Below are 27,143 nucleotides of genomic sequence, written 5' to 3'. Positions count from 1 at the left end.
AAAGTAACTTTTTTTCACTATGGGAGTTTTTTTCCAAAATATGTTAAACTGAACTTTTTGAAAAGTATAGTATACAGGAACAGAAAGATTTCTATATATCTTTTGAATAAAAATGGGAAGCCTCTTTTTCATTTGGTGCAGCTCCTCGTATAGGTAATTTTTGACTGAAAATATGCTATGGGTCTTTAAGGCATGAATTTTGACCATGGATTGACCGTAAAATTGTCGAGTAGTCATGGAAGGTAAAAATCATTTTGTAATTTGAAACAGTTTATTTCCCGTCAGATGACTGATGTACCTTCGAAATTGTTCCCAAAAAATAAATTTCCTTTCCTAAGAAACTGGGAATAGTATTTTATTTTGAGTGTTTACCGCAATCTATCAAAAAGCTCGTCAAAATATCGTAAAGCATTATTATCATCAGATTTTTCATTTTGTGTACACACTTAAGAAATATAGTGTTCCTTCCCTTTTTTGAAAAAACCAATTTGATTTTAAATAAAAATGCGGATCAAAATTTTAAAAGAGCATGCTGTATCTTATTTCTGTATAATAACGTCAAAATAGGTTGTCTTGTAACACCCTAAGTTTTTAATTGACTTGAATGGGTCCATAACCGATTCTCAAATGAAACTATTCTCTAAAAAGTATTGGTTGTGAGAATGGAATATTGTACAATGTCAGTATTGTGACCGGTTATATTTCACTTTTTCTCGTACAATTCATCCTTTTTCTGATATTTTGAAATGTTTTGGTTATTGTTGTTGCTGTTGTTGTTCCGTTCTCTAGAAGTGGTGTTAAATCGTTTTCGCGATGTCTTGATGTAGTAATGAATGCGTGAATAGATGAAACAATTTGCCAAGCTGTTCGACATTTGCAAGAGAAACAAATACTTGGAAAGCAGTTCGAACGGTTGCCTGAAAAGTAAAAAGAAGATAACGAAATAAAATAACGTGACTACCTCTGGCGATATCACTTAGTGTCTAGCGGGGGAAGTCTTTTTTGTCAGTAGTGATTTGTCTCATTTGTTCGTTAGTGTAACGTGTAATCCATGTTATAAAAAAAAGCAAGAAAAAAAGAAAAAGAAGAATATATTTTTTAACTCGTCTAATAAAAGTGCGACAAACTTTTCAGAAAAAGACCATATGCATCACATCAGATAACGGGGGCATTTCGCAATCAATGATATGATTCCTACAAAACAACTGTTTCACTAAAGGTTACATAGGGTTCTCCAAGGATCACAAGGAGGCAGAGAAGAGCAGGTTTAAAAAAAAAGCAAGACTCGTTGACATAAACTTCTTCCGTTCTCACTATTTTAAAATGATATTTTCTAAAAGAAACACGCTCACTCAAAAAATGATTAAAATGATATTAGGATTGTAAATGAAAGGCAGCTTACCAGGTGAGTCGTTGCTTGTGAATCATCACAAATCCAAGAGATGAGATGGACAGTACATCGAACGGCAAGACTAAAACACTAAACGTGATCTGCATCATCAGCAAATTCTTGTACACTTTTTTCGATTGCACTTTCTTACGAAGCATTTGTTGTTCTGATAGATCGGGTGCTTTTTTGAAGGAGTTTCTGATCAAGAGAGAAGTGGTTGTAAAAACTACTAAGAATGTCACGTCTCGGAACGCCCAAACAAGCACAGGTGACAGGTTGATGAGGGATCCGTCTAAAACATAATTACATACTCCACCGCGCACTTCCGCTTTCATGAAGCGCTCGAAATAGACGATGACGGAGAGCACGATGCAGCTGAGAGCGATGGTGTGAATGGAGATGGGCGAACCGTACGACCGAAGCGGTCTGGTCAACGTTCTGCATCGGTCCAGTGATATAATGATCAAAATACAGACTGATATATTGACGGACACATCGTAAAAGGGTAGCAAGATCTTGCAACCGATATAACCAAATTTCCATTTTGATGAGCACATCGTCATCTCGGTGTAAATGCGAGGGATCATGGTAAAAGCCGCCAAGAAATCGAAGGTGGAGAGGTAGATCAGTAGAATGTCATATGTGCTTTTACGTTTCGCGATTCAAGGTGAACATCAAGATAAAAGCGTTACCAATAAGTAGAATGGTCGTGAACAGTGCCGCAAGCGAGTAAAGAATGATTAAGGGCGTGGTCATCACATTGCATTCTAGTCGTGTTGTTCCATTTGTACCATTTCTTTGCCATAATACATTATGAGATGTATTCCATGTCTTCTCCATCATATTTTCTTAATGCAACCTCCTGAAAAATGAAGAAAGAGAAATTTAGGGTGATATTAAAGAATCGCTGTGCCATCTTTTTGAAGAGCCCTATCATCGATGAAACAGAAGGTTCGTTTTAAAAGAAAGTAGAAAATTTAGGATCCTCTCATTTCTATTCACAGTGCTCTCAGTAAAAAGTCATTACGAGTGAAACCATAAGAACTGGTGAAAAACATTGATATTCAACCATAAGACAACAGGATGAAGCTCTTGACGATTAAACTTAATCTAATTGTTGAGCAAGAGTTTAACTTCACGTTGACGTAGCTATGAAATTCTTCCCATAAAAAAATAACATTCCAAATCGTTTGGATTTGAAGAGAGGGAAGGAATGAAAACAGTTTTATAGTATCAAATGTAAGATGAAAACGAGAAAAGCATATGTTATATTGATTATAGACAAAACAAAACAAAAGACACAAGCGTAGAGATCTTACATTTTATATTCTCTATAACCCTCCTCAACAAAAGAACTTCACCGAGTAAAAAATTATTGTTGAAAAACTCCTATAGCAAATCCATCCCTTTGGTCATAAATACGATTTAGTTCCAAGAAAAAATCAGTAAAACTGAAAAAAAAAACAGGAGAAAGGGGAATGAGTAAAAGCCAAAAATACAGGAAAAAAACTTTTATAATCTGTCACTCTTTAGGCACTTAGTTCTTCAAAACTGCCCGGCGGGGATACTTAGACAAGTGAAGGGTACGGGTATGCACCGCCCTTAAGGTGCCTTTTTTGGGACCTTAAAGTCCCTGCAAGCGTTAGAAAAACCAAAAAATTAAATTCCAGTCCTATTAGGGTCGGAAAAATAGGAAAATTTCTACTTTTTGCTCCTCGAAAGATCAGAATTTGGTCAAATTAGTCCTAATAAGGGTCGTAAAAATCGCAAAATTTTCCTATTTTTCTCCTTTTACTCCCGCTAAGGGTTCGAGGGTCGAAAGTCGGGCGGCACATACAGCTCGCAATCTAGTACCCCCCCCCAAGGGCAAAAATGATAAAGGGCAGAACGTGACTTATCGAGAAGTCGGATAATATTGGTTTTCACCGCAATGAAATATCTCAAAATGAAATACGAAGAGGGACTCCATTAAAGGCGCTACCGACAGAAGAGGAAAGAAGAAACGCTTCAAACCATAGACGAGAGATATCCTATCTATCTATCACTCTGTGTTCCTTCATCAAAGACATAATGTAGTCTCGCTTCTGCGATGTATTTGTGTGACGCCTTTAGTTTTTAATGTCTGATATTCAAATAAGATAGATGCAGTCGGCCCCTGTACTTCTTATCAATAATTCCTGTTTAATGAAGAAAAACGACCAAGGTTTTCGTTATAAATATGTTGACAAAATTTCACACCGGGATTTCATTCTGGAATAGCCCATGCATGTCGTCTAAGCCCCACTTCCAAAAATGTTTCATTCACTCGTGTTTCGTGTTTTAAAGACCCTGTGACAAAGCAACCTACTTCAACATACTAAAATTTAATTCTAAAACTACGAAAAAATACTATATGGAATTAACAATCTAAATCTTGCAGCTACTAAAGTAAAGATGGAATGTTGCCATGTCCGGATATTAAACACGAAAAATGTTCTATGATGGTACCCAAGTGAGGGATGATATGGAAGTTGAAGCTTGCAACTGGTTGTGAAAATCATCAAATAATGAAGAGTGTGAAAAGGCAAGAAGGGAAATATTGAAACAAATCGAAGACATGAAAACATGTGTCAAATAATGGTGTGATTTTTCAAATGAAGGTTGCTTCGTTTCTAGTGAAGGGATTGAGACACAAAGGCGTCTTGGCAAAAAACATTTTCCTAGAAGAGAAATGACTTGAGTAATACACGCTTTTTTTATAAGAATATACTTTATAAGAATACTCATGATGAAATTGGCGGAAAATTAAGAATAATACTAAGAATATCACCATCATGGAATTTGGCTACTTAACCCATCGATGATTAACCTAAGAATGCCATTTCAGAGCATTTTTAACTGTAAATTGCAAACTATCCCCCAGTAAAGTTTCTTTCACAAAAATGCCATTTAATGGTTTAGTTGTATATATTACATGTTGAATCTAGTTTGAATTTTGACTCTAACCTAAGAATGTTGTAAGAATATTTTAGGATTATTTTTATCAAAAAGTTAAGAATATCCATGATGAAATGAAAAACAAGTGATACTTTTATGGACCTACCTGGTTAGTACTAGTAATCGCATAGTTTGGAGTGCAATTAACGATTAATCACGAGTAACAAAGGAGAAAATAGTAATTTGCAAATTACGGTATTTTCTCCTTTGTTACGAGTGATTAATCGTTAATTGTACGAAAAAACATACGATTCCGAGGTAATCGTCAGTAAATAATCATTAGTAAATCATAGGTCGTGTTCACACTACAGACCTTCCTTAATAAAAATCTTAATAGGAGAATCTTTAACAAAGAGTCGAACGCGTAGTATTGTAACTTTTAATCGACCTTCCTTAATTAAAAGTCGTAAGCTCTATTGTATTAAGGGTAGGGTAGAGGCTTCCCTTAAAACAAAAGATTTAAAAAAAATTAGAAATAGTGCAAACGGTGTTGTTGATGTAAGATGAATGCAGTTAATGAGGAAAAACCATTAGAACAAATATGTTTGCGGATTTCAAGTGATGTATGGATACCAATATCAATCAATCACAGGTGAAATCGAAACTCTCAATAAAAAATCAACAAATGAGAAGCCTTAAGCAAAATCAATTACCGTGTTATAATAGATCTCGTGAACCTACAAAGAACTGTAATAAACCAGTGTCTTTGTTTAACTTTCCAGTCTGAACGCGCCCTAAAAGGGAAAATTTGATCTTCGAAGAGTGCAAAAAGTGGTAATAGTGCAATTAACGATTAATCGCACTCCTCTAAACCAATCAGATTCGAGTAATTTTGCACGGCTGACGATTAGTACTAGTAATCGTATGGTTTGGAGTGCAATTAACGATTAATCACGAGTAACAAAGGAGAAAAAAGTAATTTGCACGAGTCCGAAGGACGAGTGCAAATTACGGTATTTTCTCCTTTGTTACGAGTGATAAATCGTTAATTGCACGACAAAACATACGATTCCGAGGTAATCGTCAGTAAATAATCATTAGAAAACCTCTTTAAAAAGAAAACATCGCAGTGTAATTTTTCTTTGTTTTCAATTAAAAGAAGCTATTGTAACATAAAATTTCTTTGTTCTTTTTTATATTGAAGAAAAAAATGTCTTTGTTTTTTATTATATAGTAAAAAAAAGTCTCTGACACAGGACTTGGGAGAGAAAAGAATAAGGGGACAAAAGTGTCCCCCCGCCGAAGAGTGCAAAAAGTGGTAATAGTGCAATTAACGATTAATCGCACTCCTCTAAACCAATCAGATTCGAGTAATTTTGCACGGCTGACGATTATGCATGTAACACACATATAATTGATATCTGCGTGACCATTAAAAAATCATTCAGAACACAAATAGTGATGATCTATTAAAATTAGTCGTTTGTTTCTTATAAAAAAAACGTCTAGAAACCAAAATTTCATGCTCTTGAAATATTCTTTCGTATTTAAGATTTCGTGAGCAAAAAAACATATATCATCAAAACATTGATGTATGCTTATTAATAGTGATTCTTATAGATAAAGATGCGTTTTTGAGCTGAAAAATTATTTTTTACAAAAATCAGCTTGAGCCATCTTTTACCTACTTTCATGCAAAAAGTCAGAAAAAACAATCATCCAATATTTTAAAAGTCCAAAAAACCCTTTTTTAGCCGTTTTTTAGCTGAAATTTACCACAAAAGTTTTTTTCGAAAAATCGAGCTCCGTCACATTCGAGGGTTTATAGTTATGCATCTTTGTGCAAAAAATCATAAATAATGAAAGAGCCAATCTAATTGATACCTAATTGATAATGTGCTTATAAAAAAATATCGAATTTGGCCAGTTTTTCTATAAAAACACGCCAAGCAACCAAAATTTCATGTCTAAACACACATATTTTTTAAAAGTAAGCCCTTGAGAGCAAACAGAAACATCTATCTCATAAAAAAAATTGAAAATTTTGACTAAGAACATTGATGTATGCTTATTAATAGTGATTCTTATAGATAAACATGCAAAAATCTGCTTGAGCCATCTTTTACCTATGATGGTACCCTACTTTCATGCAAAAAATCAAAATTAATGATCCAATGTTTCACAAAGTCCAAAAAACCCGTTTTTTAGCCGTTTTTTAGCCCAAATTTGCCCAAAATTTTTTTTTTTTTGAAAATCGGGCTCCGTCACATTCGAGGGTTTATAGTTATGCATGTTTGTGCAAAAAATCAGAAAAAACTAATGAGCCAATATCAAGAAAAGCTAGTAATTAACGAACGGACGAACGAACGAACGAACGAACGAACGAACGAACATACAACGGTTAATTTATAGGACCTCCACCGGGGTAGGTCCAAAAACACCATCTTATAAAAAAGTCCAACTATCCGGGAACTATCCGCTTAGCTCTGTTTGACCCATAGGAAATCTACCAAGTTATTCTTCTTTTTTGTATTTCCCGGACAACCCTTTCTAAGCGACCCGATGGAATTTGAAAATAAACAAGGTTGACTATTTTTGGTCCCCATTAAAAATTATTATATAAACCAATCCTCACTGCTAAATATTATACTATTTTTCCCATCGTCATCTGACTTGAAAACAAAAGAGTTTAAATCCCCAGCCATGAAAAATATGGGAATATCAATCCCACTGAGTTATATTATTTTTTGCGTTATTGTTACCCCCACTGGCTGAAGAAATCCCGCCGGGTCTGTGAGAAGGGGGTGTGATAAAATAAAATTTTAAAATCTTGATAGCTCAAACACTAGCTGGGGTGAAAAGTTTACCTCAATTTCGACCGGGGCAGGGAAAGGACTTGCATCAGTTTTTCGGACTTTGCATATTACATCTGTAGAGTATTTCCAGATAAAAAATTAAGACTAGAGGAGCCAAAAAAGCTTGGTTGGGGCTAACAGGGTTAATTCTTAGGATCATTTCTCCAATTGCTATCTACCCTTTCTACAATTTGTAACCCAACAAACCATACCATTTTCTTGAAGTACTCTTTCAGGGCTATCCAGCGAAAGTGTCAGAAATGCCTAAAAATTTGAAGGAAAAATGCTGACGTCAGCAGAAAAAGGGCTAAAACGGCCATTTTGACGACTTTGGCGGGCCCTAGCTCCGCAACGGATGTTCAAAACCAAGCATTTGACCCCATTTTCTTGCTCAGCACTTCGAGCTCTATCAGATTAGCACAAAAGTTTGTTCATTTGAGCACTTTGAAAAATCGACTAGTAAAGGGGGGACCCTTGATTGAGCAAAAGACCCCGTTTTAGGCCAAATTTTAGGGTTTTATCACCTGTTCAGCCTGAAAACCATCCCAAACCGTGATCTATAGGTACATAGGAAGCTAAAAAACCATGGTTCACAAAGTTCCGTTCAAGGTGGGTTTTTGGCCATTTTTTCCTGGACTATTCGCATTGGAACGTTATTCCTGGAAAATCGCATCAGGACAACCGTCTTCTTGGCATTTCCTTAATAACTGGGGATTGCCAAGACATACACGCTTTTTAAATATGGAAAATACTGAGTGCTTTGAATGTTTACCTCTCAAATTCGAAACTGTGAATCAGGAATTGAGTTCAACACGGCTAACATACAAAAATACGCAGTATTGTTCTCTTAGGTTTCTTTTCTACGAGAAAATTATTTTCACTTTCTTTATAAGCACAATAAGCTGGGATATGCCCGATGAGCCCTGTTATGCTCAATTTCTGAGCTTACGCTTTTGCACCTCAATAAAGACCAAAACTTTCATCGGTATTTATACACGAAGCTTCTGTAAATAATTTATCTGATATTCCGATGGCGTATTGGCGGCCGCCCACACTAAAGCTCTAAAGGAGCGGGCCAATTTCTCATCGGAGAGGAGATAGTCGGCCTGTGATGTGCCGCATCCCCAGTCGGGTTCAATTACCCTTACGCCGCATGAAGCTAAAAAAATTTCGGTTGGACCCGCCAATCCCCGAAAACGAGGGCTGGGTTACCAGACCTCCCACTGCAAAATCCTTGACGCGGTCTTACAAATTCCGTAATCTAAACCTTCCAGATGTTGAAAATTTTCCCGACCTTCAGAGCTTTAGCGTGTCGGATGAAAATTTCTGCATCTGGGTACCGTATAAGTGAATAATAGAACCCGCTCCACTGGAAAAGTTGGCCAAAGAATCTTCTTCAGTGGAAAAGTGCCCAGTAGTTTTAACCCCTCTGGTAAAGAACCATATGACTTTATCCCTGTTGGAATTTAAATAGAAAAAAAAACTCCAAAAATATTGCCACTTGATAAGAGTTTTCATCGCCACTGCGGGAAGTAGCTCCGACGGGTCACTGTGAGGGGTGTTAAGAATAAGGAATATCATTTCTCATGTTTAATTCCAAAGTCTCTCGGCACTTACCACAACAAACGAAAATATCAGGCCAAATTCATCACAGCGTACCAACGAAATTAGTAATGAAACCAGGGGTTGTCACTCTTGGGAGGTCGTATTAGGTATTCTTAGTGTAAAGAGAAGGAAGCCGCTACTTCTTTGCAGCTCGGAAAGCAGCAAAAAGATGAAGATATATTTTATTTTTAGTTTCAATGGCAGAGATGACAGAGATAATAGCAGACTGAAGTATAAGAAATAAATGGTGGGTCATCTGAAGGATAAATCGATCATCAAGTATCACTCTGGCGACATTTTTCAAGGTTTAATCATTTGTTTAGAGAATGGATGCGACATTAGCGAAATAATGAAGTAAAGGATCTAGAGAAGCTTTTATAACTAGATTATTCTATAAGAGCCTATTTCAATCCAATTAGAGATAGATTTAGAAAATTGAGAAGCTCAGACCATGATCAGTCCTCTGTAAAGGAGAATTTGGAAACATATGTTCCCAATGCAACCTTCTGGCTATCCTTTTCCATTTTGTGGATTCGATTTAGTGCTCCTTAGGGCGCTTGTGATATGGCTACTCAAAAATGAACTTCAGAAGGTTGATAGACAGGAAGGGAAAGCGCTTCATTACTTTGCAGAAATTTAACAAGATCACTTTAATCTCGGCTCCTCTTTTCTTTTATATTGGACCATCATCAAAATGAAGTTTAACGAGATTAAGTTCTTTTGGCATTTAAAGAAGCGTCAAAGCTGTTATAAACAATTCACCTGCCCAAAAAAGATGAAATGATGATGATATCAAGTGAAGTGAGAGTGTTCAGTAAATATCATTTCACTATGAAATTCACTCAGTTTGTGCGGAGTTGAGTTTGTTTGACTATGCAACGCAAAATGTTTTCTGTAAAGATATTTTCACAATAAATAACCAGTCAAATGGAGTCAAATGGGAGAGTTGATAGAGTCTAACGAAACGAAATCTGAAGACACTGTGCAAAGTGAAAAGGTTGATGGCTTTAACGTGTGGAATACATTCGTTTTCTTGTTGTTTAACCTCCAGCAAAGTTCATAAAAGATACATTTATCTCAAGCTTGAATATGATATGGGACTTATAGTAGAGGAAAAAGTAAATGTTTTCAGGGATTAAGAAATTTCTCGGTTTTAAGGGATTACTGAGGATTTCGAAGAGTCCATGGAAGATTTCGTAAGTCATTAAATCTAGGGTCTTTCCGTGTGTTTGTTTTACGTAAAGAAAAACGGTTCCTTGTCTCGTCCTCTTGATTCGAAATGAGAGCTTGTCTGATCATCATTTTTAACATTGGTAAATAATAGGGATACAGGGATAGACTATGCCTTAGGCTGGAAAGATTCATTACACACACTACTTTAGGCGTACAAACTTTCGCGAGCAGAAACTTTCGCGAGGTCGAAAAATCGCGAAATTTACTATATTTACTTCTGCGAATTTGACAAAAAGAATTCGCGAAAGTTTGTACACCTAAAGTATATCGAATTGACTACACTTTAACTTAAATCACACCAGCTAATAGCTATTGATGTTTTCGAGACAAAAGAAGGTTACCACACCCATTGCAAATATAATTAAGCCTTTAATTATTCGATATAGTAAAAACGGCAGGGGGTAGCCCTCCGCCGTTTGGCCGTAACATGGTAGATGATATATTGTTTTCATCGACTTGCAACATGGGAAATCTTTATTAAAGAGCTTTAGCATATTAAATCAAAAAAAGGTTACAAGTAAAGATGTGAAGATTCTAAACTGAAAAAATTCTTTTTCGTTAGAAAACAAAAGAATCTGTGATATATAGATGATAAAGCTCCTTAACTAAGTTGGCCTTACTCGTTAATATTTCATAACGTTAACCAATGAAAACTGAAAAATAGAACTCTTTCTTTCAGTTTTTTTATAAGTGGTAAAAAATAAAAAGCAAGTGAACAGGGGGAAGGCGATATGAATAGGAATTGGGCAGTAGCACGAGTGGCTTTCAATACAGCTACGGACAAAGATTTGGAACTGGTCGATAAAGAAGATGGCACTAGCCAAAGGTAAGACTTCTTTCTACTTTCTTATTTCTTGTTATGAAACTGATATCGTCAACACGGTCATCAATCAAAGAGTTGAAAAGCATTTCTAAGTTTTCTAAAAAGTTTGTCAAGATTAAAAAGGTTTTGATAAGTTAATAAAGACTTGAGTTTCAGTTAGTTAGTTCGTCTCTACATTCATGAGCTTCAAAATATAGGGAATTTAGCATCAGGCTAAAGTTTGTTTTAATCAGGAAAAACTTTGAGGTTTAAAAGTTATCAAAAATGATCAAACTTTCAGAATTTGTTTTTAGAAAACACAGGTGAAAGTTTATATTTCATCACAGTCAGTAACAGTGCTCATAATGATAACTTTTATTTGTTGTTATTATTTCCACCTGTGCAAAAATCGCAAACTTTTGAGAACATTTGAAACCAATTTAAAAATCCAATAATAAGGTCAACATATTCCCCTCTTCCAAACGAAAGAGTTTATTTTTCAATAAAATGATCCCTATCAAAATTTGGTTTATCCTGCTACGGAAAATTGACGAAAAAAAACTCACTGTCCACATTACCATACGAGGGTTTTAAGCAATGGAGTAAGTATATCAAATGATACTTCAATGCTAACACAAAAGATTATCTTCAGTGACGAAAATAGATACTCGTAATATAAATGGGTCCTCAGGGCAGTCGGTCAAAAGACTGACGGTATGCATATAGCGTAAAAATCGGCATTTCCAAAATAACCCTTTCAGTGCAGTATATTTGAATGAAAAACATACCCTTTAATGAGCCCCCCCCCCCAGCGGCATCTCTAATCACGCCATCACGCAAAAGAATTTTCTCCATCACGCATCACGAAAATCACTAAAATTTGTCATCACGCAAAAAATATCCCAAAATAGCCCAAATCAAGCATCACGCCTCAATTTTTTCCCTATCACGCATCACGCTAAAATCTTGATCACGCCACCACGCCAAAAAAAATCTCTAATCACGCCATCACGCAAGAAAAAGTTCCAATCACGCCATCACGCAAACCGCTGGGGGGCCTCTTTAATGGCCTTTAGTTGCATATTTTCTAAAACTATAGACTAAATTTGACCGTTCTTTTATTTTCCAAGTTTTGTTGGTTTAGGATTCATCTTCCATTCACTTCAATTTAATTTATTTTATTCAGGTTTTGCTTCTGTTTAATATTTTTAATGAAATTTGGAAATCATCACTTACATTGCATTTATCGAAAAACACATCGTTACTGTGCATCTTGGTTTCCTTGAAAAAAATGCCTTACACTCATTTGCAAATAGGATTGTGTATTTCCGAAGGAAATTGATATTTTTTTGCAGGTAGAAAAATCAAAGATTTATTATACACTGGATAAACGACTCATAAAACGATGGAGAGCGATCATTGTATTTCCTTTGTTTCAGAAAACAATCAATGTTCTAGCTATGTCCGCAAAGGACAACTGTCATGGCGGCTCGAAGATGTGTGATTTAAAAAAATGTTTATCAGTCTTATTTTTAGAAAGTTCTCTAGCTCTTTCTTTTTGTACATTTGCAGAAAAAAAGTTTGAAAGTAAGGCTAGTATTCCAAGCCGTATACATTTGTGAAATCTAATGTGAGAAAAACATCATTAGACAAGAAATTCAGACAAAATGCTTATAGTGACACAATATTTTCAATTGGAGATATCTTTCCAAGACTGTCCCCAGAAGAGCTCAAATTAACATAAATAAGACTTGAGTGTCTTGGCTCCACTGTGGTATGAAAATCCTTTGGAGGCACGTGGTGGCAAGGTGGTTTTTTTGAGGTTGAAATTTGAAAATTTCCGGTGTCCACATTAAATTTCTTATACACAACACGTTTTTTGCATCTTTCTCACAGCTTGAGACGTCATAACGACTTATAATTAGCAATTAAGGGGAAGAATTTGACTCTCACAGGAAAGTTTTAAGTCTCTTTTGGGAATTGGATGAGTGATTTTCGATAAGAAATGCAATAAAAATGCTTCGAAAAATCATTTAATGAGGGAAGGAGAGTGAACAATAATATCATTACTGCGGACATAGCTAGTACACAAGAAATCGGCAAAAATCTGTTACTTGTATATCCAGTGTATAATAAATCCTTGGAAAAATAATCGCACACTTAGAGTAACAGATCACCAAATAATACCAGTAATAAATATAATCATATGTGTTTTGGAGGGAGATGTCACAGTGTATATATAGAAGGAAAATATAATCGTATTTCTAAATAGACATTTTTTATAAGAACAAACTATATAAGAACATAAGGCTTCGATGGCCAAAATATTAAGAACAAGTTAAGAACATTTTAAGACACCCCTGTCTCAGTGCCCCGGTAGTCCTTTTTTCCCTCAGTGGGGATGAAAATTTCTATCAAATTAGAAAATCTATAGTTTCCAGATCGAAAATTCCAGTGGGGATGGTTTTGGAGTGCAATTTTTTACATTCAGTTTTCAATGGAGATAAAATCATAGAGCAATTTCGCAGTGGGGTTGAAATTGTAGGATATTTTTTTCACCGGGGACGATTTTTTGGCCTATTTTTCCACCGGGGTTGGGGGTCCACTGGACCTTTGACACAGGGGTGTTTTAAGGCTTGAAACTTAAAAAGTTAAGAACATCCTAAGGCTTCAAAAATTTTGGATGTTCTTATAAAAAAGGTGTAAAATAAGTGCATACTTCTAGAGAAATTTTTGCACTTTCAAGTAAAAGATTTTGGACTTTTGAAAGAAAAGATAACCGTGTATTTCTGATATGAGGGAAATTTTATTGTGTTTTTTTTTTTGAAGAATTGTAAGAATCAAAGGACTTTTTTTTCTGACGTTTTTTTCGAAAAGAGAATGGAATGTGTATTATTACGTAATGTACTTGAGTATTTTTGAGGGAAAAGAAAGTAGTTATATCTTGAAGAATAATTGATGTGTATACCACCCGGGGGGGGCACTGGGTTTGCGGACTGACGGTATGTGCGGGCCAAAAATTGGATTTTAAAATTGCACCCTTACAGTGCAGCAAAAATCAGTGAAAATCATACCCTTAGAGTGCATTTTCCCCCAAATTTTCGATCCCTTTCGTGCAAAAAATGGTCAAAATTCTAGCATTTTTGGTCAAAATATCTAGATTTTTCAAAAATTTTCTGAAATTTCTACCCTTACAGTGCATCTCTAGTTTTTCCGACCCTTACAGTGCATTTGAGGTGCCTTGAAAAAGACACCCTTAGTGCCCGCACATACCCGTCGGTCCTTTTGCCCAGCTGCCCCCCCCCCCGGGTATACCAGGAAACCGTGTATTGAGTTAAGGCTGTACGAGAATAATTATAAACAAGAAAAAAGAACTTGTGTCTGCAACAAAAACATTTGGATTAAAAAGATTACAAGAAAAATATTGGCGACTAATATTTAAGCTTTTTCCCAAAAGAGTGAAATATTATTTGGACTTTCCGTCCTTAACAGACTTCTTTATAACCTGAAATACGTTACACATTTCAACCTTCAAACATGGTGACACAGTTCGTCTGATCAAAATGCTGTCTGTTGTCTACCGATGTGTAGACAGTGAAAGAGGGAATGAAGGAAGAGAGATTGTAGTCATGATGAAATTGTGCGACGCACTGAAGTGAAGTGATGGATTAATAGCGATTAAGCAGTGATATACCACAGCAGTGCGACGCACTGAAGTGAAATGATGGATTAATAGCGATTAAGCAGTGATGTACCACAGCAGTGATCGTTCAACTTCAAGTGGCGGCTGACAGAGAGTTTAACTCGAAACTGGTTGACAATCAAATTCTCTTGCTATTTATTGAATGGGAAAGAGCGGAACCTCACACTGTGCCATCACTAAACTGTTCGCATTTAATTAAACAAATTACACATACAAAGCTATTACGTATAGCAGTGGTAACCTTTAATTATTTACTAAAAATGCCAATACTTTTTGTAATACCAACTCGGCCAACAGAAGTTATTGACAGTGTTGTTTGAAAGAGAATACCTTTAATTAAAAGGTTTCAAACTGAGGAGAAAATTCGCTCACTGCTATGTATTTTCAACAAGTGTTTAGAATGTTTAGGGGAGAAAATAAAGGAGAGGTAGTGGTAAAGGAAGCTTCAAGAGCGAACCATAAAACATGACTCTGGATAAAACAGTTGTTGGTACATTGATGGCGCAAAATAGACACTTCAAAAATTCCTTTTCGGAACTGTGTTTGAAAATAGGACGAGTATTTTGAGCACAGCTCGTTGTTAAGTTGTTGTTTAGTAGAATTCCATCATAAGTAGATTAGTTAGTCGTTGATCCGGCATCAAGCTTCATTTTATCAAAAAGAGACAGTAAATTGACCTTTAGTGGATTTTCATTCTTTAGAGGCAATTAATTCCCTCTCCTCTTTATATATAAGGCCGTAACAAGCTTTGATCTCAAACATTTTTTCAGTTCAGCAAGCCATTTGAGTGAGGGAGAGTCAAAGAACGTTTTAAGAAGTGTTTGACAGATCATTGGATCATTAAAAAAAAACCTCCATCTAGACATGAATAATTACTTCTCAAATTAGCCTAAAAAGGAAAGGCTAATTAGCGAATGCACTTAATCACGATAATCACTTCCCCTTTGGCTACTCACACACCAATGCAATATTTACATACAAATAAAAAAAGGCTTCAGAAATCTAACATATCTGGCCTAAATTGAAAGTGATTTTATAACATACAAATGAAATAGAATATTGTCAGCATTTGAAGTCACGAAATTGAAATTCAGTTAAGTAGTGGAATTTCGAGGGGGGAGGGGGTAAAGAGTAATATTGATTCCTATGACGGGAAACAACTGAATACAGTAAGGTCTATAGGCCCGATTTAAAACACAACTCCAAATAATTTTGAATTGCGAAATAATCATTGTCTAAATTTTAAAGAGATGATTTAGTTATCAGTAAGACGATAATTCGAAAAATCCCAAAATGACAGAATTATTGATGATGAAATCGGATAAAATGACATGTTCGGGGATTAAACAAAAGAGCACGTATACTCCACATGACTAGCTGCTTCTATACCACCGTCTGACTACTTTGATGAAATTCTGGACCTTTCACAAATTCGGATGCAATAATATCAGACAAAGAATATCTGAACTGTATATATGTCTACAATATCACAGTGTCATTGACTTTTATCAAATGAAAAATGCTTTGACGAGGTTTTGCTTATAAAAACTTTCACACTTTATAAGAACAGCATAAAATTGCTATCTAAAGTTCCACTTGAAAAAATACCCCGGAGGATTTATTAAAAAAGATCTTATTTGTAGGCATTTTGTGATTCAAGATTGTTCTTAAATTCTTAATCTACTTAATAAAGTTCTAGTTCATAGCCAGGCGAAATAGGTGACGTGCCAGTTTTATTCCAAACAAATCTTAATCAGAACTTAAAACGAAGACAGATTGTTTCTCTTTTTTTACCTGAATTCTTAACTGCATTTATCATTCGAGGGTAGGATAGCTGGTATTAAGAATCTTTCTATTTCCTCTTTACAAGATTTACTTTCTTAAATTTGGAAAGGGATATCGGTTTCAAGTTGAATTAAGAAATAAATGCTCTCTAAGTAAACAGTTCATTAAAAAGGCTACCATTTTAATGTGAGGGATTTCTGATGATAATGCCTAGCAGGGACTCAGCGTTCATGAGGCTAAAGAGATCATTCATTCTGATTGATGACAAAAGACAAATACCAACTCGTCGGGTATTTTTTATGGAAATTTTTACATTTGAATTGACCAAAAGAACTTTGAGCTGTGAGAATTTGACCAGCGAAATCGAAAACGAACTCGATCGTCTGTATTGCTTTTTGTGTTGAACGAGAGAGAAAAACACAAACTTCTTCTAAACATATGTCGTTGAAGTGAACGCTTACAATTTGTTATTGAGAAACGTTTTCCAACATTTTATTTCCCTTCGATGATGGCTTTTATTGATCAAAAATAAATGTTTGTGAGTATTATACTTTCTTTTTCTTTTTCTTCTTCAAATCTTTTCCAAACATTATTCATGCTACTCCAGTTTGAAATGTAAATAGAGTGCAAGAAAGAGAGACAAACTTGATGAAGGCTGAACGTTAGATGGTGTCGAGGGGAAGGAATTAAAAGTTTGTTTTATATGCTAGTGTACAAGGTCAAAAATAAACTTTTTGAGAGTGGAGTCATCATTTTGTCGGCAGCACTTCACTCATTAAAAGCTCCTTGATAACAAGCAGTCAGATTAAAGTCTCATTGAGAGTGATGATTAATGGAAAGAAAACTTTGTTAAATATATCAAAACAGTAGTGAACCAACTAAACTTTACAATATTCCTAACATGGATAGCTTATCAAGAACTTGTTAAATCATTGAGAAAATACGTTTGAAAAGAAAGGAGTTAGTGAAACAAAAAAAAGATTAAGTTACAAAAAAGTTGACGATGAAAACAAACTTTTGAAATGAAACAACGACTTTTCTCGACCTTTTCAGATCAGGAAGGAACAGATTTACAAGTTTTTTTTGGAAAGTGGAAGTGACCACTTTGAATTGATTTATGATTACTAAGGGATGATTCTTCAATTTCGAAGTCGATTAGTAAAATCCATTTGATTAAACTAATGGATATACATAATTTCAAGTCTTTTTTAAATAAAATGGATTATCGATTTTGAGCTTTTGATAGAAAAGGATAATCTTCATAGGACAGGAGCCAAACACTTTTCCCATCTGATAAAATCGCTAAGTTACATGTATTGAGAGAGGTATTTTGTTGTTGTTGAAACTGTTTCGATGGATTCGTATATAGAGTGAAATAAAAATAGATAGGAGATGACAAAGAAGGACGAAGTGATGATGTTTGGACGAGCCAATCGAATGAAGAATAAAGACGATGGCAGTATCATCCTACCACCAAACATAGTGCATGAATATGAACAACTCGCTAAAGAGCCTTCTTTACTAAAGAATATGGACAGTACTAAAGATCAGGTTATAAACAAGTCAGAAGGTGAAAATAATAATAATAAGAACGCAGATCCTGATACAGCAGTTATTAAGAATTTGTCTAAAAAATATGGTCTTCCATTTTCTCTTAACCATAGCCGCCAGGAGAATGGTGAAGTCAAGCCTTCCACACAAAGGACGAATGGTAACTTGGCATCAGCAGCATCGATATTCAACAAGAAAGACTCTACAACTGACACTCATCCCGCTGGCACTAATAAAACAGCCAACGGTGACACACAACGAGCAAGAGACCGGTTTCGCCAGGCTGGCATGAAAGCGAGGCTGGCACGAAGGATGGAGAAAATTGCAGAAGATAGAATGACCATCAGTCAAATATTTAACAGATATGTCGATAATTCAACACTTCACGGATTCAGATTTATTTTCATGAAAACGTTTTACGTCCGTCGTTTTTTATGGTTTGCATTGACGTGTGGTATGGCTTGTTTGTTTTTCATGGAGTTGGAGAAAAGTATTGCTCTTTTCTACCAATATCCATTCACAACTTTATCCACTATAGAATATGTACCCCAATTGAAATTTCCAGCTATCAGTTTATGCAATTTGAACAATTATCAAGTTTCCAAAATACGAAAAAGTAAACTTAAAGGACTTTACGAGAAAGGTTTATTTCCATTTCACGGTGAGCCTTTTGACCCTGGCTTCGAGCTAACGGGTGAAGAGCTCTTACAAAATATGAAAGCATCATCACAGAGTATAGACTACATTTTAAAGGGATGTGAATGGAAAAGTAGAGACACTGCCAAAACAGGCAAACCAAATTTTTGTGGTGCTATGAATTTTACGAGGTTCAGTAACCTTGAAGGTCAAACTTGTTATACGTTTAATTCCGGTATCAACTCTGACATTCTCACTTTGAACGAGACAGGACTTAATATGGCGTTCAAACTCGAGTTAGATTTACAAGTGAAAGATTCTGTGCAAAGTTTGGAAGAGGTAGGAGTGAACATTGTTATTCATGATCAAGACGAGACGCCTCTTCACCATGCAGGATTCATTGTTTCTCCTGGATTTCAAACTTTCGTCGAAATGAAAGTAAAAAAGGTATTGTTTATTTATCCAATCTACTATGTTAATGATAGCTGTCAACACAATTTATTTAATTGCAAAACGTTCAAAACCTAAGTATAAAGTTTAGAGAAGACCGAAGCTCATAGATTTTTTATCAAGACTAAAATTTGGATCAGTTCAAACACCCAAAGGACTTCTTTTTAAAGGTTTTCACAGGCGTACGCAAAATCGTAGAGGGTGTCTACGGATAGCAAATAATTCAGAAAAATAATAAGGCCAAAATTTGCCGTCAATATAAAAATGGTATGTAAATACGTATCAAAGAGGACTGTTATTAAATCCGGAGAAGGGTAAGTTAGATAATTTTCAAGCACATGTGGGGTTTGAAATGGTTTTAAACACAGTCAAATAGAAGGTACTTAGTTTCATTTGTTTATCATTATAGACGGAGAATTTGAAGCCACCGTACGCAACAAAATGTGGTTCGATGAACTTGAAATATACAGATGACTATCGACAATCTCAATGTTTCATTGAACAACTCAATAATGAAGTTATCCATCATTGCGGATGTAGAGGAGAGTTCATGAAAGGTATACAAATATGTCTACCCCCCTCCAATTCATGATATGCACCAATACAATGACTTCACGAAATTATGCAACTTTTCTGTTTTCGTTCCACCCAATACGTCACTTTTTCCATTGTTTAAGTGACGTATTCGGTGGAAAATTCTAAAAGTTTTCAGAAGACACTCCAGTGGTGCATATCATGAATATGTTCCTTGTGGTTTGAAAAATACCGTATGACTTGACTTGAAGCTAACGTTTGTTCTTTTGATTTTCAAAAGAATCTACAGAAAAATTACATAAGGTCATCTAGTTAGCTTGGGATGACAAATGATAGAGGGCATCATATTTTCATATTATGTAAAAACTAATAACATTCTTTACCGAGTCAACACTAAAATATAATTTTTGCCATCTTTATCGTCAGTTCGAACTTGACTAGACTGTGACAAATATCGTATCATGATAATTATCGAATAACTTCTAGTCACCACATGCTAAATTTATTAGAGAAAGCTTAGCTAATTAGGACAGTATACTCTGATTACGAAAGATATAGAGGCTAAGCTTTTTACTCAAACTAGGCTTTAAATCTCCCCCTTAAAGTCAGAGGAAAGAGAGGTTTTCACTGATACAAAAAAAATCTTTAAAAAACCCTCTCACAAATCAAGTGTTTTCTGACATTACTCTAAGGTATTATTATTTCCACCATAGAGCCATCTGATGTTCCATATTGTACGATGAATGAAACTATACATTGTCTACTACCAACCATTCGTAAGTAACAACTTCCCCTTATCACCAATCCATCCTTCACTGAAATTAAGAATTCCGACAAAACGGAAGATAAGTTCAGGTTGAAAATGAAGGACTTTTTTATTATTCAGGTATTCATCAATTTTAATTAATGGAAACTACTGGAGCCAATCACAGTCTTCAGTACATTTTGAACAGCAGGCCATCCTTCTTTCCAAATTATCTTCTTCATTGATAAGAAAAAGACGTTTTCGAAAACGAGGGGTCGTACTGTCTATTTAACAAAGTCCAGTAATTTGGATTAATCCGTTTACCTGTTTGCAAGGCCATTACATTAAATTACTTTAATGCTCAGACCACCTTTTTCGGTCCCTAAACCTACAATCATGGTCGAAATATATTGAAATTTTAGTTTATTTTAACGTTTTTCAGAATCTAAAGTTCGGGCGAGAATTTCTATTTTAGCACTTCCACTTTCTTTCATTGAATATTTCGATTTTAGAGGGGTTTGGTGGCTTCTACGCTATATTTCAAGCCTTATTCCAGCAAATTTGAGCTTTTAAATCCTGAGATCTTAAGGTCCTAAGTCTTAAGTCTCATGTTAAAACTCAGAGTTTAAACTCTACTTCAAACTATAGTTTAACACGCTTAAAAATCATTTGTAGTGTTTAAAATTTCACCTGGAAATCCCTTTTGTCTCAAATATTTTGTCCATGATTGTAACATGAAAAGATGAGTGTCAAGATGAGTGTCTTCGTATATATACGATATATCGAAATAAACGATCCCTCTGTTTTGCAGATCATTTTGATCGGAAGACAAGCCAATCATGTCCGGTAGATTGTGAAACAGTTCAATACACCACTGCACTTTCCTATGGTCGTTTTCTTTCGAGCCCCCCTATCGGTACAAACTTGGTTCGCAATGGAAGCACCGCATACATCAACGAGCTGAAGAAGACCATGGATTCCTCAGAACTGAGAAAATATATAGAGTGAGTATGATTGGCAGACTGTCCAAAAGTTTTGTACATTTTATTAACTTTAAGATTAGATTTTGAAAAAAGTACCCATTTTAAAGGCGCCGAAAAGTTTACAAAGATATTCCCACAGATTCACAAACCCATTCCATTTTCATTCTCATTCTATATCACCTTAGTTTTGATTTTAAGTACCCCTTCCAAAGGCGCTTGACTTGAAAATTTAGCAAGGATATTCCTAAGGTGTCTACGGAAATCTTTTTCATAGTTTCAACATTTCTAAACCAAATTTAAAAGAATCTTTAAGCTCGATACTCAAATTGATTCTAATATTCTTGAATGATTTGAATGTTCTTTCCATAAAACGATTATGAGCAAAGATAGCAAAATCATATTGTTTAGGAAAAAACAGTCCAAAATTGCATTCAAAAGCCAAGATAAAAACACGACAAACCTATTGCGAAAATCACGCTTTTCAAGATTTCAAGGTTCCTAAGTAAAGGTTTCTCTGAAATTTTATAATTTTCGAAGATTTCAACGTTGTGGGAGGGGGTTATGATTTTCAAGGTTTTCAATAAGAAGCTGTCTTCTAACAGGTTCACAAATCCCTTTTTTCTACAGGGAGAATATTGTGGTGGTGCAATTCTTTTACCAAGAGATGAAGGAAGAGAATGTGATACAAGAACCAAGTTATGATTTCTATAAACTTGTTGGTAAGAATCTTCTACTACTCCCTCCTCTCTCCATTGCAAGATGGGAATAGAAAATGGTTTAGGTGAAATTTCGTTTTTCTTAAATCATCACAACAAACTGTGAATTATAAATGGAGATAAACAAACATTTTAAACTTAAGACGGAGACCTGTATGATCATGTCTGACGACAGCTAACTGATTAGTTTATTTATCCGAAAGATTTTGATTTTTCAACATCTCCGTTCTAATCCAAATCTTGCTGACCCCTTTCTGATTAAATATCCCCGAAAAAATAAATAACAAACTCCTTTTGATTTATAGGTGACGTTGGAGGACAGCTCGGTTTGATGTTGGGAGCCAGTGTTTTGACGTTAGTGGAATTTGTTGATTTGTTTCTGTTCACATTATATCATCAATTATTAAGACTTTCACGAAAAAAGAAAAAGGAGAGTGAAGTGAAGGAAGCTAACAACAACAATTCGAATGGGACAACTAAATTGATGGATACTTGAAACCAAACTCTTTCTTATTGAAGAGACCGAAGGTGATACGACATGGCACCAATCTAAGGAATTCAGTCAAAATGGATTCGAGGGTTCTTTTGAATTTTCATTCAAAATATACTCGCCAAGAATTGAAATATCGAGAATATCACAGAGCGTATGAAACATCGACAAAAGATAATGAAATTTGAAGTTAGCCATTCTAAAAACAACAATATGTCATTAAAATCGGAATTTCGTAATATCTAGATACCTCTCGCATGTCATAGATTGAGCTTTTAATGCTCTAGCGATTGACTTAATTGATTGACTGCAAAAAAGGAAAAGATGTGCTTAAAGAGCAGCCAAAGTTTACTTTACGAGTTATTTGTATAAAATATCATTGTAAATATTTTTATTTAAGATCTTTTACATCCTTTATCAAATGTATAATTAAAATTTTATTACAAAAACAATTTAAAAATACGATATTTTTGCAAAATTCATTGTCTGTCATTTTTAAAGAAGGTAAGATTTATTATTAGTATTCTGGGTGGTGAAAAGTCCGAGAAATTTTCTACTGTACGTGTATCAGAGATTTCCGCTACATTTGTTAGTTTGTTATCTTGTTCTCTAAATAGAAAGTACTCTGATGAAATTGCGAAAAAAAAGGAAAATTAGCTTTCGTATTCTAATTTGGATCAGTCATTGCATTACAGACATCATTAACATTAAGGATTGCGAAATCAAAGAGAGGCGTAACGCGTTCAAGAATTATTAATGGAAAAGATGTTCATTAATGAAGTAGACAGAGATCGAAGGAGATAAAACTGAACTCAATTGTTCCATTTTAAGACAACATAAGCACTCAGCCCACAGAAGGTTAGTATAGACAATGAAGCGACCCCTACGAGAATATAATAGGTATTTCTTTGTTCAGTGAAAGCTCCTGAAAGAAGGATGTCTTCAAATCTTACTATGTCTTTGGGAACGTATGAAGTATCCAATCGTCTGATTATCTCGTCTGCCGCCCTCTCACCTGACTGAACCGCCCCACTGACGAAGCCACGCCACAATGTAGCCGTCTCCGTACCGGCAAAATGAGTTCTATGTACAAAGTGTAGGACAAGCAAAATACAAAAAATCTAAATCTTAGATTTAGTTTTCAACGAATTGGAATTGTATTAACCATAGAAAAGGTTACCAAGACTATTCAGTTTTAAAGGTATCATATCACAAATATGTACTGGAAATGTTATGCTCCAGAAGACCAACCAGTTACTAAAGAGATTGAGGTTTCAAAGTTTATGCTTTTGAAGCCTCACTCGAGCCTGGCTAAAAGGAAGAAAGAGAGATAAATTATAGCAAATTTTGAAATACCTTAGATGAGGTTGACGTAAGCAGACATCTCCATATTTGGATACAGCACCAGGAGTTGTGAAAGTGACAGGACATCCTCCGTTGTCTTCAACCTTCGACCAATCCTACCAAAATAGTTTATCAGTGAAATATTTTGATCTGATGTAACTGATGTTTTACTAAGGGCCAGAAGGTCGATATAAAACAAAATACAAAACATATTTTTTTTAACAACAGAAATAACTGTTTAGAAACGACGTATGTGTGTAGTGCAGTAATACCTGAAAAGCAATGTCAATGTATTCCTTGGCTTCGTCCCCAAAGAACAGGACGAAGGAATTGATGATAGCTCTCTTGATCTTATCTTCCTGTAGAAAAATAAGAGGAGTAGAAATATTGTGCTACAGTTTTCGTCTACTATCAAAAAGTTTATAAAGAATGCTAAAATTTCTTTATATTGAGCACAGCCGATTCATGAACTCTTTGTGGATTGTGAACTACATAGTTTTCCTAGCACAAGAAACTGAATGTTCATTTTATTACAACATTTAAGGATGGCTTTTCTTTCGTCTGAGACGGTATTCCGCATTTTCAATTTTAAACAGCAAATTAGCAAATACTCTTGTAATTTAGGGTGAATTATGTAGAGCTTTGACACAACAAAAGCCTCTTTGTATACTTCGCTGAGAAGGAAGAGTTTTTAACACTGATTTATAAACAGAACTAACAGTGAGATGTCTCATTTTTTGGATTAAGGATCCACCGATGAAGCCAACAAGAGCAGGTTTGCCATTGCAAGAGGTGGCATCGTATGTGATACTGACTGGATGTTCAATACTCCTTTCTTCTGCGTAATATGGCCAGTGTAATGACATACCAGACAAACCGTTCTCTTGCCAAAACTTCCTCTTGTATGTTGCTATGCATTTCATCAAGCAACCAACGTTTGAAAATTGCAAAAGTCGTTTGTGTTCTGTGGGAAGTTCCGGTGTCATTTTTATGTTACCTGAATAACGGAAAGCTCATGTGTCATGATTATCGTTGGTCATCTTCCGAATCCAAAAAAAGTGAATCAGAAAAACAAACAGAAAAAGTAGTAGATTAAGGGAAGTAAATTTGGCGAGACCTAATTTTGGCGAGTGGCAAAGAATTCCATAAAAGTTTTAAACGAGGAAACTTTTGCAAAGCAACTAATTCTTTTAATTTTCACTAGAACTAATTTTGGCGAATGACAGGGTAAATTCGTTCTTTTTGCCTAAAAATGAGTGTTTTAAAGACAACAAGTAGGGGTTATTTTAGAGAATATTGAAAAAACTTATTTTTTGCATAGAGCTGATTTAGGCGACAGCACTTTTTTAATTTTTACGCAGTTTGGAAAATTCGCAAAATTTAGTTGCCTTTTTTATAAAACCGGCCATTTCTTACTGATCAAATGTGGAGGAACAGCCATTACAACATATTTGCATTGGAATTCTTCAGTGTTTTCCGTGCGAATAGAACAAAAACCATTCTGGTCATCGATCACGTGATTATGGATACTGGTCACCCGTCTGTTCAGCAGAATTTTCTCCTCGCCAACCGCCCCTTTCAACTTTTCAATCAACTTGAACATTCCACCCTACATGATGTTCATGAAAAAAATCCGAATTTAAGGAAACAGGTTCACAGAGTTGGTTGATTTTTAGAAATAGAATCGGGATGATCCATCAACTCTTACCTTGACTTTGGATTCTTGAGCATTACCAGGGAATCGGTCATCGATGAGGACGGTCATCCCCCCTGCACACTTTGCGTACAATAACACATACAGAAATGATGCTTGGTTCAAATCAAAGCCAAACATCGTGATAAATGCTATATCCAACAATTTCCTGCTCCCTGCAAATCGAAAGACACATTGTTTTAGAAGATGTAATTCATGTTGTTGTAAACTTTTCTAGTAAAGCTTCAAATTTGAATTCAAATTGTGTGGTGAAAAGTATGAAGAGAACAAGGTTTGGTTACACTGGTGTTTGAACAGGTATTGTTTAGCGTGACTCATTGGTAAATTATCCCATTCTTTAGCACGTGGATGTGACAATGGCTCTTCGATACTGATCTCCTGCGAATATTCATCAATCTGAAAACACAAGAACATTAATTTTACCAATGCTTGAATGCAGTAAGTTAGACGACAGAGGCTAAAATAGAATATCAAGGCATTATTCTTATCTTGGTTTTTATAGAAAACCAAAAGCCTAAAGAAACACAATTCTAAAATAGCATGGATACTTTAATAGTTATAAACAGACCTTTTTCATCCCTTGAATCATGTCGTAAGCGAAATAAACGGATTGGAAGGCTAAACTGAGTGGAGAGCTTGTGTAGAATGTCGTCCCTTTATCAAGGATGTTGACTGTGCTGCCATCATAATTTTGATCATATAATGATAAGTCGAATTCCTTCAACAATCGAATAGCGTGGATTTGCGATCTAAATTTTTGGGCGTAAAAAGTTCTCATCGAAATGTGATATACACACTTTCTTTAGGTTTTGATTGTCCAAGTTTTTACTCCAAGACAAAAAAACGTCTAAAAAAGGCTTTAAAACAGTATAACATGGTGCCAGGTGGCAACCTCCCCCTCCACACACGCTGGTTCGATACCCCATCACTTTTTTACACTCTAAAATTAAAGAGGAAAATCTGAATATCGTTTTCGCTTCACACGCGCAATTGCTCCAAAGATATCTTTATAGGGGGCACGTTAAAGGACCGACTTTGGAAAATTATCTTTACTTTGAATTTCACTCAATTTTTCTCGATCCATCGAACTATAACACTGCTTGCAATGGATAACAAAGGTGTTTAGTCCAATTCCTTGATAATATTACCTTCCTATCCATTGACCACCGAGATCATATGATTCAGTTCCATCAGCAACTTTCAAATCTTTTGCAAAAATTCGACCACCTAACCTGTCTTAAAAATCAAAAGACCTTCGTTTTCGTTTACTCGTATAACAAGTTGATTCTTTTCATTCAAGTGGGGTGGGGTGGGGTTCTCAATAAAAAAATTCAATTAGATTGTCCCATCTGAAAAAGCATAATAAACATAACTTTCGTTTAGGGGGTGCTTTTTAGATTATTTTTAATTGACAAAAGCATTAGATACCTTTGGCTTCAAGGATTTTGATATTAAGTGTTGGATCATGTTTCAACAATCGATGACAACACGCCAAGCCACTTGCACCACCTCCAACTATCACCACATCTAACATCTTTGTTTTTTCATTGAGAATTTTCTTTTTTTTCCGCTGAAATGAAAAGATTATTTATTTTAAGTCAAGCTTTGAAATGGGTAAATTATTAAAAATAGATAGGTTATTCGAAATCACACTAACACAAAGACAATAGATTGGTGATGGATTGCTCCCC

At 35.2% G+C, this 27,143-nt stretch overlaps 3 protein-coding genes across 7 annotated transcripts; 1 reads left to right on the top strand and 2 right to left on the bottom strand.

Moving 5' to 3' along the window:
• Positions 1-703: 703 nt before the first annotated feature.
• LOC136805434 (bombesin receptor subtype-3-like) lies at positions 704-1,953 on the bottom strand. The gene is made up of 2 exons (XM_067062017.1): positions 1,403-1,953; positions 704-917 (listed from the first exon to the last, which is right to left on the bottom strand). The coding sequence occupies exons 1-2, from the start codon at positions 1,951-1,953 to the stop codon at positions 704-706; spliced, it is 765 nt and encodes a 254-aa protein (XP_066918118.1).
• Positions 890-27,018, bottom strand: LOC136805399 (probable flavin-containing monoamine oxidase A). Of its 3 annotated transcripts, XM_067061977.1 has the most exons (12): positions 26,881-27,018; positions 26,601-26,688; positions 26,021-26,201; positions 25,734-25,848; positions 25,447-25,607; positions 25,155-25,347; positions 24,458-24,735; positions 24,011-24,097; positions 23,751-23,854; positions 23,348-23,477; positions 1,403-2,252; positions 890-917 (listed from the first exon to the last, which is right to left on the bottom strand). In XM_067061977.1, exons 1-11 carry the CDS (start codon positions 26,984-26,986, stop codon positions 2,202-2,204), a joined length of 1,494 nt encoding a protein of 497 aa, XP_066918078.1. In that variant the 5' UTR covers positions 26,987-27,018; the 3' UTR covers positions 890-917; positions 1,403-2,201. The 3 variants fall into 3 exon arrangements, with proteins under 3 accessions (XP_066918078.1, XP_066918079.1, XP_066918077.1); XM_067061978.1 differs by lacking the exons at positions 890-917; positions 23,348-23,477 and having other exon boundaries at positions 2,159-2,252; XM_067061976.1 differs by lacking the exons at positions 890-917; positions 1,403-2,252 and having other exon boundaries at positions 22,861-23,477.
• Positions 10,653-22,872, top strand: LOC136805398 (acid-sensing ion channel 1B-like). Of its 3 annotated transcripts, none has more exons than XM_067061974.1 (7): positions 10,653-10,825; positions 17,954-18,923; positions 19,336-19,483; positions 20,174-20,236; positions 21,017-21,209; positions 21,816-21,907; positions 22,210-22,872. In XM_067061974.1, the coding sequence occupies exons 1-7, from the start codon at positions 10,731-10,733 to the stop codon at positions 22,398-22,400; spliced, it is 1,752 nt and encodes a 583-aa protein (XP_066918075.1). In that variant the 5' UTR covers positions 10,653-10,730; the 3' UTR covers positions 22,401-22,872. The 3 variants fall into 3 exon arrangements, with proteins under 3 accessions (XP_066918075.1, XP_066918076.1, XP_066918074.1); XM_067061975.1 differs by lacking the exon at positions 10,653-10,825 and adding an exon at positions 16,661-16,827; XM_067061973.1 differs by lacking the exon at positions 10,653-10,825 and having other exon boundaries at positions 17,609-18,923.
• Positions 27,019-27,143: the final 125 nt, after the last annotated feature.

The sequence above is a fragment of the Clytia hemisphaerica genome, unplaced genomic scaffold, assembly GCF_902728285.1.
Source record: "Clytia hemisphaerica strain Z4C2 unplaced genomic scaffold, Clytia hemisphaerica genome assembly, whole genome shotgun sequence".
NCBI lineage: Eukaryota > Metazoa > Cnidaria > Hydrozoa > Leptothecata > Clytiidae > Clytia > Clytia hemisphaerica.
The sequence above is the reverse complement of the archived record's forward strand: the minus strand, read 5'-3'. Positions and strand labels throughout refer to the sequence as shown.